An 18,817-nucleotide genomic window follows, 5' to 3' on the forward strand; every position below is an offset into this window, starting at 1 on the left:
CATGTAAGAAGTAGAAAGTACATGTATTTGGGTTCAACATGTAAGAAGTAGAAAGTACAGGTATTTGGGTTCAACATGTAAGAAGTAGAAAGTACAGGTATTTGGGTTCAAAATGTAAGAAGTAGAAAGTACAGGTATTTGAGTTCAACATGTGAGAAGTAGAAAGTACAGGTATTTGTGTTCAACATGTAAGAAGTAGAAAGTACAGGTATTTGAGTTCAACATGTAAGAAGTAGAAAGTACATGTATTTGGGTTCAACATGTAAGAAGTAGAAAGTACAGGTATTTGTGTTCAAAATGTAAGAAGTCAAAGTAAAAAGTCGTCAGAAAAATAAGTAGTGGAGTAAAGTACTGATACCAGAAACATACTTAAGTACAGTAACTAAGTATTTGTACTCCACTACTTCCCACCTCAGTTAGCATCACTACTTTGACATACTCCTGAGTACTTCTTCCCCTTTATTTGATAGCCTCTCAAGTGCAAAGTCTCTAATCAGAGGAGTGTGTACCTATACAAGGGTTTCACGTAGTTCACTGTTTTAGGGTCGTGCATAAGGCTCATGTCTATTAGTGGAAGTAGGCCAGTGTTACATCAGACGCGCCTTCAGGGAGCGAAGTGCGTCACGCCGGAGCTCCTCTCGTTGCAGATTAGCCTCAAACGAAGATAGGGTGAGATGTTATACAAAGCTCCGCACAATACAAACAGGTGGTGCCTCTGACGTTTTACCATAGTGTACATTTTATTATATTAGTGTCTGAATATAGTAGATATATTTTCTGATCTGATTTTATGTAAAGCATCTTTGAGCATTAGGGAAAAGCGCTATACAAATCCCCTGTATTGTTGTTATTATTATTATATAGAAAAACGTATGTATACATTTCTTTTGGAATATTATTATCATGTTTTTTTATTATTATTGTATCCTTTTTGACATTTTACTTTAACTGCTTATATTTGCATAAATATCTGTATTTTATCTTATTTTTTGCACATTCTTACATGAAATTCTTATATTTATGTAATTACTTTTACTCCATTTTATTTTTTATTTTATTAGAAATGTTACTTATATAATTATTTGCATTTTTTTTATCTGATAATGTGAGAATTATTTTGTTGAGAAACAACTTCACAGATAAAAGAAGCGTGTCTTTAGATAATAGTGTACAGTTTTACTATTATGCTGCTGTGTTGATTGTATTTTTGTAATTCTGGCACAACCGTTTCCTTCGGGATAAATAAACCTTATCTTATGGCATGAAACTTCCCATAAATAAATAAAACCAAGTACGGTGACAATGCTCTAATTTGTTCATTTCAGTTATGATATTGATGAAGATATATTCTCTTATGTTGACCAGTCAGTCATGTATACACTTTTTCACCATGACCTCTCCATGACCTTTACCTAATCTTCCATGACCAAAAACATTACTCTCTCAGCGGTGCCACTGAAAATGGTTTATTTTAACATGGAACAGGAAAATAAGGTCTGCATATGAAACATGTTGTGCCGATCTAAAACAAATCAAATGGCTTACTAGCTTCTACACGCTAACGCAACTCAAATCTCTCACCAGCAAAACACCTCGTCAGTTAAAAGCCATTTTAAGTTTCATTGCTATACGATACAGTATTTATTATCATTATAGTATTACTATTTCGGCGATTAGATACAAATATAAATTACATTTGATGCAACTTTAGTTACATTTCCATGACTTTTCCAGGGCCTGGAATTAGCATTTTGAATTTCCATGACTTTTTTAATGACCGTAAGAACCCTGTGTAACCCAACCCATGGAAGAACGGAGAACAACAGTCCATTTTCAATGATATGTTGAAAGTGTCAACATTCTGTTTCTTTTATTTTTCAATCTTGAAACGCTCCCATCTTCCACAATGAACGTTAGTGTCTTTACATACAAATCCACGTCAAAAGGAAGCGATGGTAACGACCAACCAGACCAACCACCACCCAACTCTAAACACCACACTATCTTTGCCTGTTTCTTTTTTTTGTTCCTCTTTTCTTTTTTTCATAAAACCATCAGCAAAACCACAAACATTACTGATTAATACACACTGAAAGAAAAGGGGAGTGGGGACGACGAGGAATGAGGCAAATACATTTCATCACAGTCAATAGAAAAGACACAGAGTAGAGAAAACAGAACAGCACATTGACGAAAACAAAACAGGATATCAAACCGATGAAATAAACATTACAGTGTTGTTCAAGGGTGGGGGGAACTTTACTTTTATACACGAGCACCAAAAGCCAAACGGGGTACATAGACTTTCACTAAACTAGGATCCAGTGCAGAAATGTTTCACTGGCCCGTAGAGAAAGGGATGAACAACCCTGAAATGAACAATGGAGGATCATGGGAGACACGGGAAGTCATTTTCTGAATTAATTTAAGCTCAAACTTGACGTTGGCACCAATCGGAGGATTTTAGTTTTGCATTAGCTTTTATTTAAGGGCTGCAAGATTTAAAAAAATAAAATTGATTGCAATTGCTATATGATTTATATGTTTTAAGTGTCTAGAAAAATCTCTGGGTGTTTCTCAATGTCGAGGAAGGATGCTCCAGAGTCACTATTCCAAGCATACCACGTCATCGAGTGCCGCCGAAGGACTGTTCCAATGTCCAGCATACTTGGAATTCTACCGAGCCCGGCGTACGTCGTAGCGAGAATTGTCGAGGCTGCACATGTGTAGACTCCGCGGTCTTAAAATCCCCACAATGCTTTGCGCACGGACCAATTTGCCCCAATCTGTGGCGGAAAATGTAAGGCGGGGCCTCTCGTATGACGCACACCTGCACACTTGCTCGCCTGTTCCACTCTTCGTTTTCCGAATGCCAGGAAGTATTCTTGCCTCGCTTCTGAAGCAAGTGACTCGGAAGACATGTACTACCAAGCAAGCGTACTCGACATTGAGAAACACCCTCTGTAGCTCAACAATACTAACGCTAAAATTGTATTTTAACATATTGAGCCTTACATACATGTTTTATGGAAAAGATCATTTTCAATTCTCATTGTCGTTGAAAAACATCCAAAAGATCGTGGTGTGATCAATTTAAGAGGATATGTCCAAAACAAATACTAATCAGCTGAACAATACTTCATTTAAAATTGCATTTTTTTAACATATTTTTAGACTCAAACTAATATTTAGCCTATTACAATTGCAATTTCATTAGAAAGTAAATTAATTGTGCAGCCCTTTTTTATTTCATAACAATGTAACCACCTGGGAGCCAATAAGGACCTCAAGGGTCATGATTGGGCACACTACAAAACCTCATTTCATGTCAATTGATGTAAAGTAACTCTTCTACAAAAGAGTTCAGTGCGTTGTAGTGTTAACATGACTTTACTCTTCTTCATCCCATTCCTCCATTACTGTTCAAAGGCTTCATCCTGTGGGCTTTTCTACAGTGATGGGCGTGTGGAGAGCAGGGAAATAAATACATTGGGCCAGTGAATGGTAACAACAACAACAACAAGATATGGTTCATAAAGCTAAAATAAAATAAAGGCTCAGAGCCTGCAGCTGGTGAAGTCCACCAAATATTTAAAGGCTGGTTAAAGGTTAAGAAATCCAAACATTTTAACGAGGCACCTCGCCTCAGGAAACAACTAGTTCTCCATTCAGTGCTGTTGGCACTCCAAACTGGACGGCCATTTCTGTGTAAACAGGGCATTAACTAAATCAGGGGTCTCAAACTCAAGGCCCGGGGGCCAAATCCGGCCCGCGACTTGATTTCATGTGGCCCCGCAAGAGATTTAAAGAATATAATACGTTTATTATGCGGTTACATGCCACTTTACAGAAGCAGGTTGCCCATAAACTACATGTCCCACAATGCATCTCGTTTTATGACATGCGCACTGAAGAGACTTGTAATTATTTGCCGTGGACTTCTGCTTTTCAGACGTAGTTCATTACTAAGTTATTATCCTCTCCGACAATAATCCAATTCAGAGGCAATAATGTAATAATACATTATTTTATATATATATTATATATTTATATTGTTACAACCGGCCCTTTGAGTGCAAGCTTTATGCGGATGTGGCCCGCAATGAAATTGAGTTTGACCCCCCTGATCTAAATCAAAAGAGAGCGTTGTAATCGAATGGGTCCCGTAGCAGCAGCACGGCTGTACAGTCATTGTGATTCATTTCAGGATGGTCACTTTCAAAACCCTCACTAACCATCTCAGGTTTGTCCCATTTTTGTTGAATTTGTATTCAAATTTCTTTGCAAAATATATATTTATAATAGATACATATATTCATATGTCACAGTAATATACAAAACAAGTGCTTAAAAAATAAAGGTGATGTCGATCTTCGTGTGAAACAATGGAGATGGTCGGGGAGAGTATGGGTTGGTAGAGGTAGGGTCGGGAAGAGGTATGGAACTTGATATTTGTCGTGTTGGTGGATCTTTGGTCAAGGGAATGTCCCCCAGTGTACGTTTGCATTAGATTTAAATTAAGGCAGATAGCCATACATGTGTATGTTTGTCTACAGTCAGATATGTACCAAATTGATAGTACTAATAAAGCTCAAAACTTTTCTTTTTCCAACATTCTTGTTTGTACGAGATCTTAATGTTGACGAAAAGCAGGTAGTTCCATTCCTCCTCTCTTCACATAAAAAAAAGTGCTTCTGTAAATATGGAGAGGATTTAAGAAATGACAAATCTGTACAATATATACAAACACGATACAGCCCTACAAGATGTCCAGCCTTTTAGGAAGGGAGGGGGGAGTAGAAAAGCCCAGCTTCCTGTCCCAAGGGCTTCAGGGAGGGGGTTTGATTTGAGGGCAAAGGCATGATGGCAGGGTCGTTCTTAGAAGCAGAATTGTGTCTTTTCGAGAAGCGGTTATCGCCTAATCTCGCCTCTTGTTTCGTCGTACACCTGTCTCCTTTTTTTTGCCCGCCTCCGCCTGTTTTACGCCTCCAACCGGGCTTTCTCGCTTAGTGTTCTGCTGAGGCAAGAGGGACAAATATGGGTGTTGGGGCAGGGGAGGCGGCGTCGCAGAAGAAGGCGTCGTCGGGGATTCCTGGCCCGAACCCCCGCTGCTCCCGGTACTCATGGCCCGGTGTTTGAGTCTCAGTTTGTGGGGCAAAGCGGTTCCTTTCACCTCGCCCACAGGTTCCCGACCCTGGATCTGAGGGCTTCCCTGGGAGGAGGGAGGAGGCGAGGCAGGATGGTGCAGACTGGTAAGCTGTTGGTAGTTGCCCATATCTGATAAAGAGGAGATGGGAGTCTCCTCATCGTCCGTAGACGCGTCTTTGTCAGGATCGATGTCACTGGACGACGTGTCCTTGCTCGGTTGGACTCTGTCGTAGGACTCCGTTCTTTCGTAGGTGAGCATTGGCGGCTCCTCGTCGTGGGCACTGAGGTATGAATGCTGTTGCTGCTGGAGATGGTGGTACAGGTGGGACTGGTCTGCTGAAGCATCTCTCTCCTGATGGTGCTGCTGGGGGAGTTGGTAGTCTCTGTACGCATGTCTCTCTCCAGCCTCGTCAGCAACGTCATACCGCGGGGAGTCTAACGTCTTCATCTCCAGCTGCTTCGTCACCTCCGCCAGCGTCTCCGTGGAGGAGTTCTCTGGAATACACTGAGGCAATCGTCCAACACTCGTCTGGTTTTGTTTGTGTGCCGCCTGCATATCGACGTCCTGGTGCCTTTCCACGGGATAGGAGGCGCTGCTGGAGCCGTACAGAATGACGCTCCTCTGGGCGGCTGGTGGGTGGGGGTTGGGCTGGCCGACAGTGTTGATAACAGGCTCCTGGTGGGGTTGTTGTTGTTGTTGGTGGTGCTGTTGTTGTTGGCTCTGATATACCGCCTCCAGATCCTGAGAATGTATCTGCTGGTGTGTCGGGACAGCAGCCAGACCTCGGTGGATGTCGAACATGACCTGGGTGGTGGTGCCATTGGTAATGTCCATCTCTATCCTGTCCACCTCTTGTTTGATCTCGAAGGGGATTGGCTCGGGGCTGTCCCTGGAGGATCCGTCGGACATATCGGAGAGGGAGCCACGTGGAGAGTATTTCACCAGCTGCCTGTGGCCGGACTGCTCCGTCTCTGAGGAGTCCGAGTTCATCATCACCTGAGAGCCGCTGGAGTAACCACTGGAGTAGTACTGGGCCGAAGAGGAGGAGGAGGACGTTAAAATCTCTGCATTCGCCGCGCTGTTGCTCGCTCCAAGCTGCTGACTCTTTTCGATGTAGGACGCCGTGCTTATGAGGCCGAAACGCAGCTTCAGCTGGAGCAGCTCCGTCTTCAGAATCATGTTCTCGTCGTTCAGTGCAAGGACGCGGTTCTCCAAGACCATATCGTTGATGCGTCGCTTCTCCCGGGAGCGCTTGGCCGCCTCGTTGTTTTTGCGGCGCTTCTCCCAATAGCAGGCGTCTTTCTTCTCGTCCGAAATGAATTCTCGCTTTCGCCGGCAGTTCATGTTATTTTTGGACTTGGCGCTGCGACCCATGCGGGATGGACTCCCTTCTGCAGACGGGAGAGACTCTTCATAACTGCTGAAGGTCTCCATGCAGTTATGGTTGTCCTCGGACGTCAGATTTTCCATCGTTGTATGGTGGCAGCCAGTTTGAAATGTTACTTAGGAAAAGGAGAATGTTAGAGGTCAAGGGGATGAGGGGCTGGCGACTAAAACCACTCTTCTCGTAAAGTTCTCAGTCTGTTTATTGTAAGTTCAGTGGAGGGGGGGGCTCAAGTGTCCGAATTAACCAAAATGATAAAGAACATCTGGAGCTGTGCATTAGTCACCGACATTTATCCACTTCAGTGTCCAGACTCCTCCGAGTATCTAAGTGTGTCAGGCCAGTCTTGAAAAAGCACAAATGTCTTGTTTTCGTCTCGCTTTTCCGCTGTCGGGTGTAAAAACGGCGCTGGCGGAGAAGTGTCCTAGATCTCCAGGATGTAGGTCGGCCCGTCTACCTCCGCTTGTCAGTCTCTCGGGGAGCTTCACACTCGCTCCGTCTGGCTGTTTCTTCGGTTGACTGCAGAATGAACGGCTGCAGAGAGAAAAAACAGAACGCCTGTTAATTCATGTGGACTGCTGGTGAGCCATTATGCATTCTCATAGCAGAAGGATTTACTTTAAAGGTCTCCTATTATACTGTTTTTCATCTATATGTTACAGCTCTCAGATATATACAGAGCCTGCCTCTGATTGGCTGAAACACCAAACAGATCATTGCAGCATTACCCATAATCCCCTCTGTTTCCAAAGTGCTGATTCTCTGTCTGTTACTTTAGATGAAAATAAGGAGCCCCTCCCCACGCCACTCTGAGAGAGAGGGGGAGGGGTTACCTTGGTTGCTGATTGGCTACTGGTTACACAAGACAACACATCGTCATGACATCACAAAGTGGCCAAAATCTGATCAGCTCATTTTCAGACAGGTTTTTATAGAAATGGATCAAAAAGAGAGAGAATCTTTGTTCCTGAAACTTTCAGAGTCTCTTTCCACAGAGGGGACACATGTTGATGTAGAAGAGACATGGAGAAGAGGGGACACATGTTGATGTAGAGGAGACATGAAGAAGAGGGGACACATGTTGATGTAGAGGAGACATGAAGAAGAGGGGACACATGTTGATGTAGAAGAGACATGAAGAAGAGGGGACACGTGTTGATGTAGAAGAGACATGAAGAAGAGGGGACACATGTTGATGTAGAAGAGACACGAAGAAGAGGGGACACATGTTGATGTAGAAGAGACACGAAGAAGAGGGGACACATGTTGATGTAGAAGAGACGTGAAGAAGAGGGGACACATGTTGATGTAGAAGAGACATGAAGAAGAGGGGACACATGTTGATGTAGAAGAGACATGAAGAAGAGGGGACACATGTTGATGTAGAAGAGACATGAAGAAGAGGGGACACATGTTGATGTAGAAGAGACATGAAGAAGAGGGGACACATGTTGATGTAGAAGAGACATGAAGAAGAGGGGACACATGTTGATGTAGAAGAGACACGAAGAAGAGGGGACACATGTTGATGTAGAAGAGACATGAAGAAGAGGGGACACATGTTGATGTAGAAGAGACATGAAGAAGAGGGGACACATGTTGATGTAGAAGAGACATGAAGAAGAGGGGACACATGTTGATGTAGAAGAGACACGAAGAAGAGGGGACACATGTTGATGTAGAAGAGACATGGAGAAGAGGGGACACATGTTGATGTAGAAGAGACATGAAGAAGAGGGGACACATGTTGATGTAGAAGAGACATGGAGAAGAGGGGACACATGTTGATGTAGAAGAGACATGGAGAAGAGGGGACACATGTTGATGTAGAAGAGACATGAAGGAGAGGGGACACATGTTGATGTAGAAGAGACATGAAGAAGAGGATAGGTCCCCTTTAAGGCGCTTCTCCGAGCGTTGTTATTCATCAAAGACACATTTCTACATCCGTCCAGCTTCCTGTTGCTTCTCTTTTTGCATGTCTGGCTTTAACTGAGAGTGTCCCCTGGAAACTGATGAATGGTCTCAAGACCTCGACGTCTGACCTTTTAGCCTGACTATTGATCTGCTCTGTCTGCAGCCTCTGACCTCTGACCCCTGACCCTCTCCCGGCATGTTAATGTTGACTTCTGTGATGTAATGAGGGCATTGAGTTCATCGCACGGCAGATCAACGCATTTCATCTTGGCACCCATTTACTTTGTTATGTTATTCTATTTCTTCTTCAACTATTTCCTTTTGTTGAAATGTCTTACTGTTGGTGGAAAGATTGTCATTGCCAAACTCCACTGGAGATATATGCATACAATAAACCCGTTGAACCGTTAGTTATTAAGGCTTCAGTTATAGATTTAAAACTACAAATATCTGAGGTTGCATTTTTCCTGACTGCACAAATCAGCAAATAAGCACTTGCACAGAAATGGCGACGGAGGCAAGTGCACCAAAGAAATGAATAATGTCACATGACAGAAAACGCATCATTTGTCTGTCCGGAGAGTATTTTGGGCCAGACAGAGCGAAAGGGCGAGTCAGAAGAACCACCAGAACATTTCACAGAAGAAAAACCACTGCCCACTGCTTTTCCACCGACAAACAATGCTGGAATACCGCCCTCCCCCCCCTCCCCCCCCCCATGCACTCATCCGCGGAGGAATGTGGCGGCATTCTTCGCCAAAACAACTCAATGCCAAATCAATGATGCAGAGTGAGCAGATAGGGCGGACAAAGGCAGCAGCCAGTGCAGGTCAAGGACAAAGAGGCGGGGGAGATTTGGAGGCGGGGCATCGATAAATGTAGGTCATGGGCTCCTGTGAAGAAAGGCGGGGGGGTAAGAATAACTCTGCCTTTTAACATGTGGGTTAAACACAAGGGGAGGTCTTTTATCTATGGAGAGGGTTCCTCGAACACAGCGTGGAGGAACCCTCTCCATACATACATAGATGGATGGATGGATAGATGGATGGATAGATGGATGGATGGATGGATGGATGGATGGATAGATAGATGGATGGATGGATGGATGGATGGATGGATAGATGGATGGATGGATAGATGGATGGATAGATGGATATGTGGATGGATGGATAGATGGATGGATAGATGGATGGATGGATGGATAGATGGATGGATATATGGATGGATGGATAGATGGATGGATAGATGGATGGATGGATGGATGGATGGATAGATGGATGGATAGATGGATAGATGGATGGATGGATAGATGGATGGATGGATGGATAGATAGATGGATGGATATATGGATGGATGGATAGATGGATGGATAGATGGATGGATGGATAGATGGATGGATGGATAGATGGATATGTGGATGGATGGATAGATGGATGGATAGATGGATAGATGGATGGATGGATGGATGGATAGATGGATGGATGGATAGATGGATGGATAGATGGATGGATAGATGGATGGATGGATGGATGGATGGATAGATGGATATATGGATGGATGGATAGATGGATGGATAGATGGATGGATAGATGGATGGATGGATGGATAGATGGATGGATAGATGGATAGATGGATGGATAGATGGATGGATGGATAGATGGATGGATAGATGGATGGATAGATGGATGGATAGATGGATGGATGGATGGATAGATGGATGGATGGATAGATGGATATGGATGGATGGATAGATGGATGGATAGATGGATGGATGGATGGATAGATGGATGGATGGATATATGGATGGATGGATGGATGGATAGATGGATAGATATCGATTTCTTAGCTGAACAGGTGTGCCCCCAGAGTCAAGACATGACCAGTATGCTGTTATTTGTAGGGTATAGTTAAAAAAGGCCGACTGTAACCCTGACCTTAGAAGGAATAATATTAATAAAGGCTTTTTTCTGTTTTGAGCACATCAAGGAAAACATGCGATATTGCAATTTCTAAACTCTCATCCTTGTGTGTTGAGTTAAATGTCCAATAAAAGATTGTGTATATATATATATATATATAGGTATATACATATTTGCACACATATTTTTATATCTATTTGTTTTTATATTCGGGATTGTGGGAAACGGTATTTCGATCTCTCTGTCTGAACACATAAACGGTTCACTTTGACTTACAATAAAATAAAAGGATTGGTTGAATAAATTTGTCCTTGAATTTTATAATATTTAACAAGATATTTGTAATCTTTTATCTGTTGACTGAAGGCAGGAGAAAGGTTGAGCAAACTATGTGTTGCATAATGCAGACAGAGATCCAGCTGCAGTCAAAGCGTGTGACTCAACATCTGCCCTCCTGTGTTAAACACTTAAACACTATTACACCGTCTGCATCTGTAATCTCATCATCTCGTTTACACTCTGCTCTTCCCAGGACCTGACACCATTACGTCACGACAGGCGTATCCTCGCATTGAACCCAGATTCTGGGTCTGTATATGTCCCTCTGCTTGGCCGGACGTGTGTCTACGTGAGCCTTTGGCATGTGGCTTTTGGGCACGAGAGAAAGCACCTTTTCACTCAGGGTGTCCTACTGACCTAAAAACGGAGGACAGACACTATCGCCGGACGGATAACCGGAATATTGGTCAGTCGAGTCGAGCTGTGGAGAGGTGAAACGTCGACGGAAAAGATCAGAAAGCAGACAAAGCGCTGTCGAAATATAGAAGGAGAGCAAGTGGAGACAAAGGAAAGGTGAGGTCAAACAAAGAGGCACGGAGAAGGAGATGGGATTAGCTCGGATTGGGGGAAACCAGAGGCACACTGTTGGTATTGCATCAATAGGGGTAGGGTAGAATATAGAAGGAATGTGTCACCCATAGCAACAAAAAGGGGCAGCCAATCATATCGGACTTTCTCCCAACCAGTGGCTCGACATGGCCAAAAGCAGGATTTGAGACTTTGTGACTAAAGGAGAAGGATTGACGTCACAGAGTGCGGCGCACATGCTTTCGTGTCCCGCGGCCAACGGGCACATGAATGAACTCTGGTGTTTTAATTACCCCCCCCCTCAGTGTGAATGAACGTGAATCACATCGCCCCACATCGCGTGTCTCTGCCTCTCAGACTGTAATCCATTTCATTCACCCTCTTTGTCATCCAAATTACATAAGCGTTACGGAGATGCCGGAAAGAAACATGGCCAATAATCACTGCTGGATATCACCGAGTACATTTACTCAAGTACTTCTGTTTGGGTACTGTTTGAGGTTCTGAAATGCACATGTGCTGCAGTCTTTTTTATGAAATACTTGTTCAGTAAACTTGATAAGCAAATGTATATATATTTTTGTATGTTTTTATATTAGTTTTTTGTTGTAACTTGTTGTTGTATATTACTTTTCTCTGGGGGAGAATACATTGGTGGGATGATCCTTAAATTAAAGTAGAAATACTACACTCTAAAAGTATTGAATTCAAAATGTTACCTAAGTAGAAATACAGAACTTTGTACTCAACGTATCAAAAGTAATGCAGAATGGGTTCTATCATAGTATTATACCGTTACAACATATTATCCTGCCCTAACAAATACATGTAAAAGCATTTAAAACGTGTAGCTTGTCAATATGGAGTACATTTGAGATACTTTAGTATATCATATTTCATTGCATCATCAGCAGCATATCATGTGTTTAAGTGTTTAATCAATGAAGTGAATCTAAAAGCACTGAAGTGAAGTAGAAATATGAAGTCCATTTAAATGGAAACACTCAATTAAATATAGTACAATTATGTCAAAATAGTACTTAAGTATAGTACTAGAGTACATGTCTTTTCTTTGTATATTTTTCTGCATTGGGTACTTTTACGTTTCGTACATTTTGGTGATTATACTAAGTATTTTCAGAGTATGGGATTAGCATATGAGTGAAGCATTGTAATTCTTCCTCCGCCTCCTTTCCTAATCCCGGGTGGGGTCGGCGCAGGCCTGACTTTAAACTGCGGGGGAAAGAGGGAGAAGGGGGGGGGGGGGGGTAGGAAAGCCGGCAGCATGCCAGCGAGGCGGAGTAACCCAACCTCGATCCTTGTTTCCATGAAACAGGCCGTATCAACCTCTTGAAAAGGCAAAAGAAAAAAGTCAGGGTGACTCAGTCCATGTGCTCGGGTCACGTGGTCTCTCCCGGCCCGCGAAACGCCTCAGCGCTGGCTCCAGACCGTAGAGCAGAAACAAAGCTCATATTTGATCTGCTTATGTGTGCCAGGAAACCCTGAGAAAGTCAAGAGGACAGGATGGAAACCGCTCCATGGCCTCCCACTGTAACCCACCCCCCCCCCCCCCCCCCCACATTTCTTCCAGGAGACGTTTCATGCAATCTGAATGACTCAGTTTAAACAAGGCAGACCAGTGACGCAATAAGCTTTTAAAAGTATTGAAACAAGTCGTTTTGCTTCATTAAGTTGACCAACTGGTTGTTATAGGCTTAGGGTCATTTATTTATATTTCTTTGAGAAGTATGAGCACATCTCGGGTAAAACAGATTTCAAACTGGGTCATTGCATGAAACTCAGATCGAGTCTGTTGATTCAATCCGCTCAGTGAGTCCACTGAGGTTCACGGAGCTGAGCTGATAAATCAGTTTTCATGCTTTTTTTAAGACAAGAACCACAAGGGCGCTTTGGGGGTTAAACAACAGATATAAAGTGGGGCTTTTTGCATGACATTCAGTTTTGGTCTGTCGATTAAATCCAGCGATATACAGCTGAGGTTTTGCTCATGCTTATTTCCAAGAAAGGTAAAAGCACATTTTAGAAGCAACAGATTTACAATGCGGCCTTTGCCGTTTTTTTTTCTACCAAGAACATCGTACAGCGTTAGAGGACTAAGATTGACTTGGTAGGTAAGTAATTTAAAAATGTTTTTCATTCTTATTTTTGGCTAAACAGCATTTAAAGTAGGGCTTTTGCGCGAAACTCAGTCTGATTCTGTCCATTAAATATAAATACCAAACAAGAACATCGTGTGAGTGGATTAAGAAGCTGTTAAACCCAGCTTGGCCCAAGAAGAAAAATGTATATTTGTTTATTTTTTTTCTGAAGTTTTTAGAAGAGTAATGAGATTTATTTAGGTCGAGCTGGGATTTCATCTTCTCTCTCCGCATGCCTGTCTCGGTCCTTTGTTGTGGCGCGGCGAGGATTTATTTTGGTGGGGTTTGGATCCTGCCTTTCTAGTCAGCGCCCCCCCCCCCCCCCCCCCCCCCCCCCCCCGCACAGGACTAATGTGACCTACATTTCTCTGGCATAGAGACCTATGTTTGTGCGCCAGCCAATGTGCAGCGGCCGCTCCGCAGCAGAGCAGGGCTGCAGCCACAGACTGGGTTTCCGCCTATTGCATAATCTGCCCCTGACTTTGATCCATTTCCATTATTGCATTCCCTCAGTAAGCATCCTGCATAGCATCTCAAGTGTTCCCTACACGGTGTACAGCAACACATGGGCCATTTACAATGCGCACAGTACAGTCACGCTCCACGCCATTGAGCCACTTTCGGAGAAGTGAGAACGAGGCTTGTAACCACTGCTTTATGTTAGCCTCGATAGAACATGAGGTGCCTTAGCGCTGGAGAAAGACATCTGCAAGACATGGGGGGGGGGGGGGGGGGGGGGGGGGGGTCCGTGCCCACGTGTAGTGAACCACAAAGCCGCTGTGGAAAAAAATATCAAATAGGAGTTTTCTCATCATAAAACATCCCATAAAACACACTATCATGCTTGGTCTTTGTCACCTTTGTGCGTTCAAGTGAGGGCAGACTGTTACATCACTCCAGCGAGGCAGTGCTGGACTGCAGGAGCCTCGGGAGGACGCATTCAAGTTCATTAAAATGCGATGATGAATGGCTCAGTATCGCCTACAGAGCACTTCTCATTCACATAGCAACACACTGTGAGGACTATGTTAACCCGCGTGCCTTCTTTGTTGCTCTGTCTGACAAATCGTCTTCTTCATGCATATTTAATCGGATTCCCAGTCATCCGAGGCGACTACGTGGATCCATGTGGGGTCTGAAATCCACCCGAAATACGCGCGTGCCAACAAATAACCTTCTTATTTCTAATGTGCCATGTTAAAACAAACATACACCTCTATATTAGCTGTTGAGTAAGCTGCTCGGTAACACATCTGACCCACATCTGATCCAGATGTTCGGATCCACACCTCACCTGGCAGAGCTTCACCATTCCTCATCCTTTTCTGTTTCTGGATCTCTCCGATCCGGCGTTGTACAGAAAGCCAAAACTAAAAACATCCACATGTGTCCAAGAGGATTATCGATGTGCTCCGGACCGGGTTGTGCTCCTTCACACTGCTACAGCCCAATAAAGGGTTAACCCGGAGCGTTAACCTTTACAAAGAGCTGCTACACGTGACGGAGAGAAGTGTGTCCGCGCGCGGTGCCTGCATGGGATTTTAGTGCATGGTCTAGTAACCCAAAATGAAAAAAGCATGGTCCGAATAAATCCGAATAACGGCTGCTTCCTATAAACCTGACCCTGAACGCTACATGTGGGATATTCTGTTTATGTTGTCATAGTAATGGGTAATATTTGCTGTGAAACAATACACGTGAAAACAGGTGTTTAAACCAAATCTCGGATAAACAGACTAAATAGTTGAAGCAAGAATTTACGAAAATGTTTACAACCGAAAGAAAATACTTAAAAATCTGTTCCTCAAAGTCCCCGGTGGCGTCTTTAAATGTGTTGTATTGTAAGTTAAAAGCCGGAAAACTCCCCGTTCAGGAGGCTACCAGCATCTGCCTTTTGTTGCAGTACAGATTACCGATTCATCGACCACGCAAACAGTTTTCGATGATTTGTTGCAGCTCCCGTAAAAGCACCACAACACGCCGGGAACATGAGAGTTGGGTATGCAGCATTACACAACAGCGCGGGTGTGTTGACCCTTCCTCATTACAAGCGTGGCACCGCTCCAAAACATATCCACCTTCGTCACCAAACCCACTTTTTCTGAAGGAATCCCAAAACCTTCCACCCAACCCACTCACACACACCCTCATACGGGTCTCGCTTTGACAGAGAGAAAATGCACCCAAAACAAACACTCGTGCGACTAAGAATTCCTCACAGAACCACTAATATACAACATTATGTTTTAATATAACAACTACTTCATGAATCATAGCACGCACTTACCGTTTTTTGTGTGAAAAAGGACGCAATCCACGTGGTCCAACAATCCGCTTCTGCGCACCGGTCCTCGGTCCGTCACTTTCCAAACAGCAGCTCTCCGTTTACTGCAGGTATAACACAGTGCCGCTTGTCTTCAGTGCTGCCCATGTCATGTTCTCTCTCTCTCTCTCTCTCTCTCTCTCTCTCTCTCTCTCTCTCTCTCTCTCTCTCTCTCTCTCTCTCTCTCTCTCTCTCTCTCTCTCTCTCTCTCTCTCTCTCTCTCTCGCGCGCAGAGTCTCGTCTAAATGTATGTTAGTAGGTCAGTTGTTGCATAACAGGACGCTTTGGGTGCCTAGTCACGTTTTTTGTTTCTCTCTCGTCTCTGCCCCCTCCCTCTCTTTGCTATCCTTCGAATCCTGATGCAGGGGAGGAGATGTTGGGGGGGGGGGGGGGGGGGGTCTAGATGGACTAGGCTCCTATAGCCAGGCTCAGTCAGATTGAGGCCTCTGATACCCATAATAAGGGTACTAGACATTCACAAAAATCTACCCGCACATGATGACGAGTGAGCTCAGAAGTATGAAAGTTGACATTATCAGATAAGGGATTTGACTTGGAATTTGGGAGTTTTTCCTATGGATGCTTTCCATTCTGAGGATGGCGGGGTTTGTGATACCTTACATGCTTTTGCGCAAGTAGCTTTGTTATAATTATAAATAGTTTGCATACATTGAAATGTTTGCAAATGACATACACGACTGCATATATTACGCTAAATCAGTCAAAGCTTTAAACATGTGGTTAAAGCGAAGCTAATTAGTTATGCGCGAACAACAAACTACTTTGTTAGCCTTGTGAAAATATGGCGTTTTAATATGTGACATTGTCCTCGTTACGAGCGTATGTAACACAAACTCCGTTCCTTCGGGTGGAAGTCCGTCGAATGTTCCTAACACGTTGTTCTCTTCATAAATCCGTCATAATTACTACGGCCACTAGAGGTCGTAACTCTGGATTTGAGACAGTAAGTTTCCAGTTTTTGCATATCAGGACACTCTAAACACGAGCATGACATCCTGACTTTGTCGTTCTTTATACTCCCGTCATAAATAATTACCGTGGCCACTGGAGTTCGTTGCTTAAGAATTATCGTAAATATGGGATATCTGCCGAAACACACAACCTATACAGCCGTTATTTTAGGGGATGAATGGCTTGGACTGTGGACACAAAGAAAATGTAACCTGAACAAATTGTCTACTGGCAAACCTTATTTTCTTCTTTGTAAATGTTAAACACATAATGCACTGACAAAACCTTTTTTTCACCCGTCATAAACACGAAAACTGTTAATGGATCAACTTTTTTGTTGTACTTGCCTCTAAGGCAGCCGTGTCAAACTCAATTTCATCGCGGGCCACATCAGCATTATGGTTGCACTCAAAGGGCCGGTTGTAACTTTAAGACTATATAAAAATACATATATAAATATTTAATATATATAAAATAATGTATAATATTACATTATTGCCTCTGCAGAAGTTATTATGGGATAGGGTAATAACTTCATAATTAACTACACCTGAAAGCAGAAGTCTAGGGCAAATAATTGGAAGTCTCTTCAGTGCTGATAATGTCTTTTAAAAAAAAAAATCTAATTCTGGAAATGTAAAGAAAAATGAAATGTTGAAGCAAAAAAGTCAAATTCTGAACTAAATTCATATTTGAGATGCATTGTGGGATATATAGTTTATGGGCAACGTGCTTCTGTAAATCGGCATGTAACAGTATAATAAACGTATAATATTCTTTAAGAGCTCTTGTGGGGCCGCATTAAATAAGTCGCGGGCCGGATTTGGCCCCCGGGCCTTGAGTTTGACACCCCTGCTCTAAGGGCTTATGTAATACCAAAAGACTAGCATCAGAGGAATGTATTCTCTCTGCCCCTTTTGCCCTTCTGTATAACCCCCCCAGGAAAGGACCTATTATGCAACCTCATTGTGTTCGGAGCTAACTATCGAGACACCAGCATGCGGGGGAAACCACAGACGTCGTGTTGCTTTGAGCTCATGAGCACGAGCGGGACGTTCTGCTTTAATAGTGAGTTAACAGAAGCTCATTGTATTGTCACAATAAGCTGAATCTGCTTCCGCCACAGCGTTGAATAAACTCGTCTGGCCCGAATGCAATCATGTGACGTAATTGAAGTGCGAGTTTTGATTCATCTTGAACACAAACAGCGATGGGTGTCATGTTGGCCGACACAAAGCACCTGATTTAAACACAGTCCTTTGGGTAATTGAAAATCATCGAATGATTATATATCACACTGGCATTCAGGCGGCTGCTTCAGGGAATGCATTTGGACGAGAGCCATGTGCTTAGTGCAACATGTTCTCATTCCATAATGACATAATAGGTAGTTTGCCGATGAGTCCTAAAACAACATGTGACCGTTGGAGAGTGCCAGCAACAGGCAGACGTCGAAAGGTCGCTTTTAAATATGTCGTTAACACTGTGAACCTGCGTGGTGAGGTTGAGGCAACAAGACTAGTTGGTTAGGTTCAAGAAAAGATCACAAGGTATCACGTAGCGTATGTCCGTTACATAACCTCACTTGATCACGTGTGGTACGTTAGTTCATCTTCCCAAAATGAAGTCGCCATTGAACTGCCCTTCATTCTCATTTTGCTAAATTCTTGCAAGTCTGTTGAGGCACTAAAATCGAAATCGTTGAGAAGGGTATTTTGTAAATGTTTTTCCAAATTAAGGACACGACTAATGCCGTCCCTAACGAATTTTGTCGCACTTGAAACTCCGTCACCTGACTTGCGCCTGTCATAACAACGGTGGCCACTAGGGGTCGCGCCTAACAGTTATTAATATTATATGAATATGGGATGTAAGAAGCTGCCTATATGGGGCATAGGAATAAGAAACGAGTTATCATTTCACCACTAGGTTAGAAGCCTAAAAAAAGGGTCTGTTGTTAAAACAAGTTAAATGGATTTTCATGTTTTTTGTACGACAAAAAATGGATGTCTGAAGCATCGATGTGTCATACAAATTGTGGTTTCTAGTGTCTAGTGTAAATTAGAGTATAAATCTGGCCTGATATTAGCCGCCTTTAGCTTAGCGGTGGTGACGTGAAGTCATGTG

At 43.2% G+C, this 18,817-nt stretch overlaps 1 protein-coding gene across 1 annotated transcript; it reads right to left on the reverse strand.

Annotated features, from left to right (window-relative positions):
• Positions 1-1,509: 1,509 nt before the first annotated feature.
• Positions 1,510-15,850, reverse strand: LOC117442571 (uncharacterized). Its single transcript, XM_034078539.2, has 2 exons — positions 15,683-15,850; positions 1,510-7,067 (listed from the first exon to the last, which is right to left on the reverse strand). The coding sequence occupies exon 2, from the start codon at positions 6,617-6,619 to the stop codon at positions 4,919-4,921; it is 1,701 nt and encodes a 566-aa protein (XP_033934430.1). The 5' UTR covers positions 6,620-7,067; positions 15,683-15,850; the 3' UTR covers positions 1,510-4,918.
• Positions 15,851-18,817: the final 2,967 nt, after the last annotated feature.

The sequence above is a fragment of the Pseudochaenichthys georgianus genome, unplaced genomic scaffold (genome assembly GCF_902827115.2).
Source record: "Pseudochaenichthys georgianus unplaced genomic scaffold, fPseGeo1.2 scaffold_442_arrow_ctg1, whole genome shotgun sequence".
NCBI lineage: Eukaryota > Metazoa > Chordata > Actinopteri > Perciformes > Channichthyidae > Pseudochaenichthys > Pseudochaenichthys georgianus.

Coding starts and splice junctions, on each gene's coding strand:
- LOC117442571 (XM_034078539.2), bottom strand. CDS start 6,619: ATGGAAAATCTGACGTCCGAGGACAACCATAACTGCATGGAGACCTTC.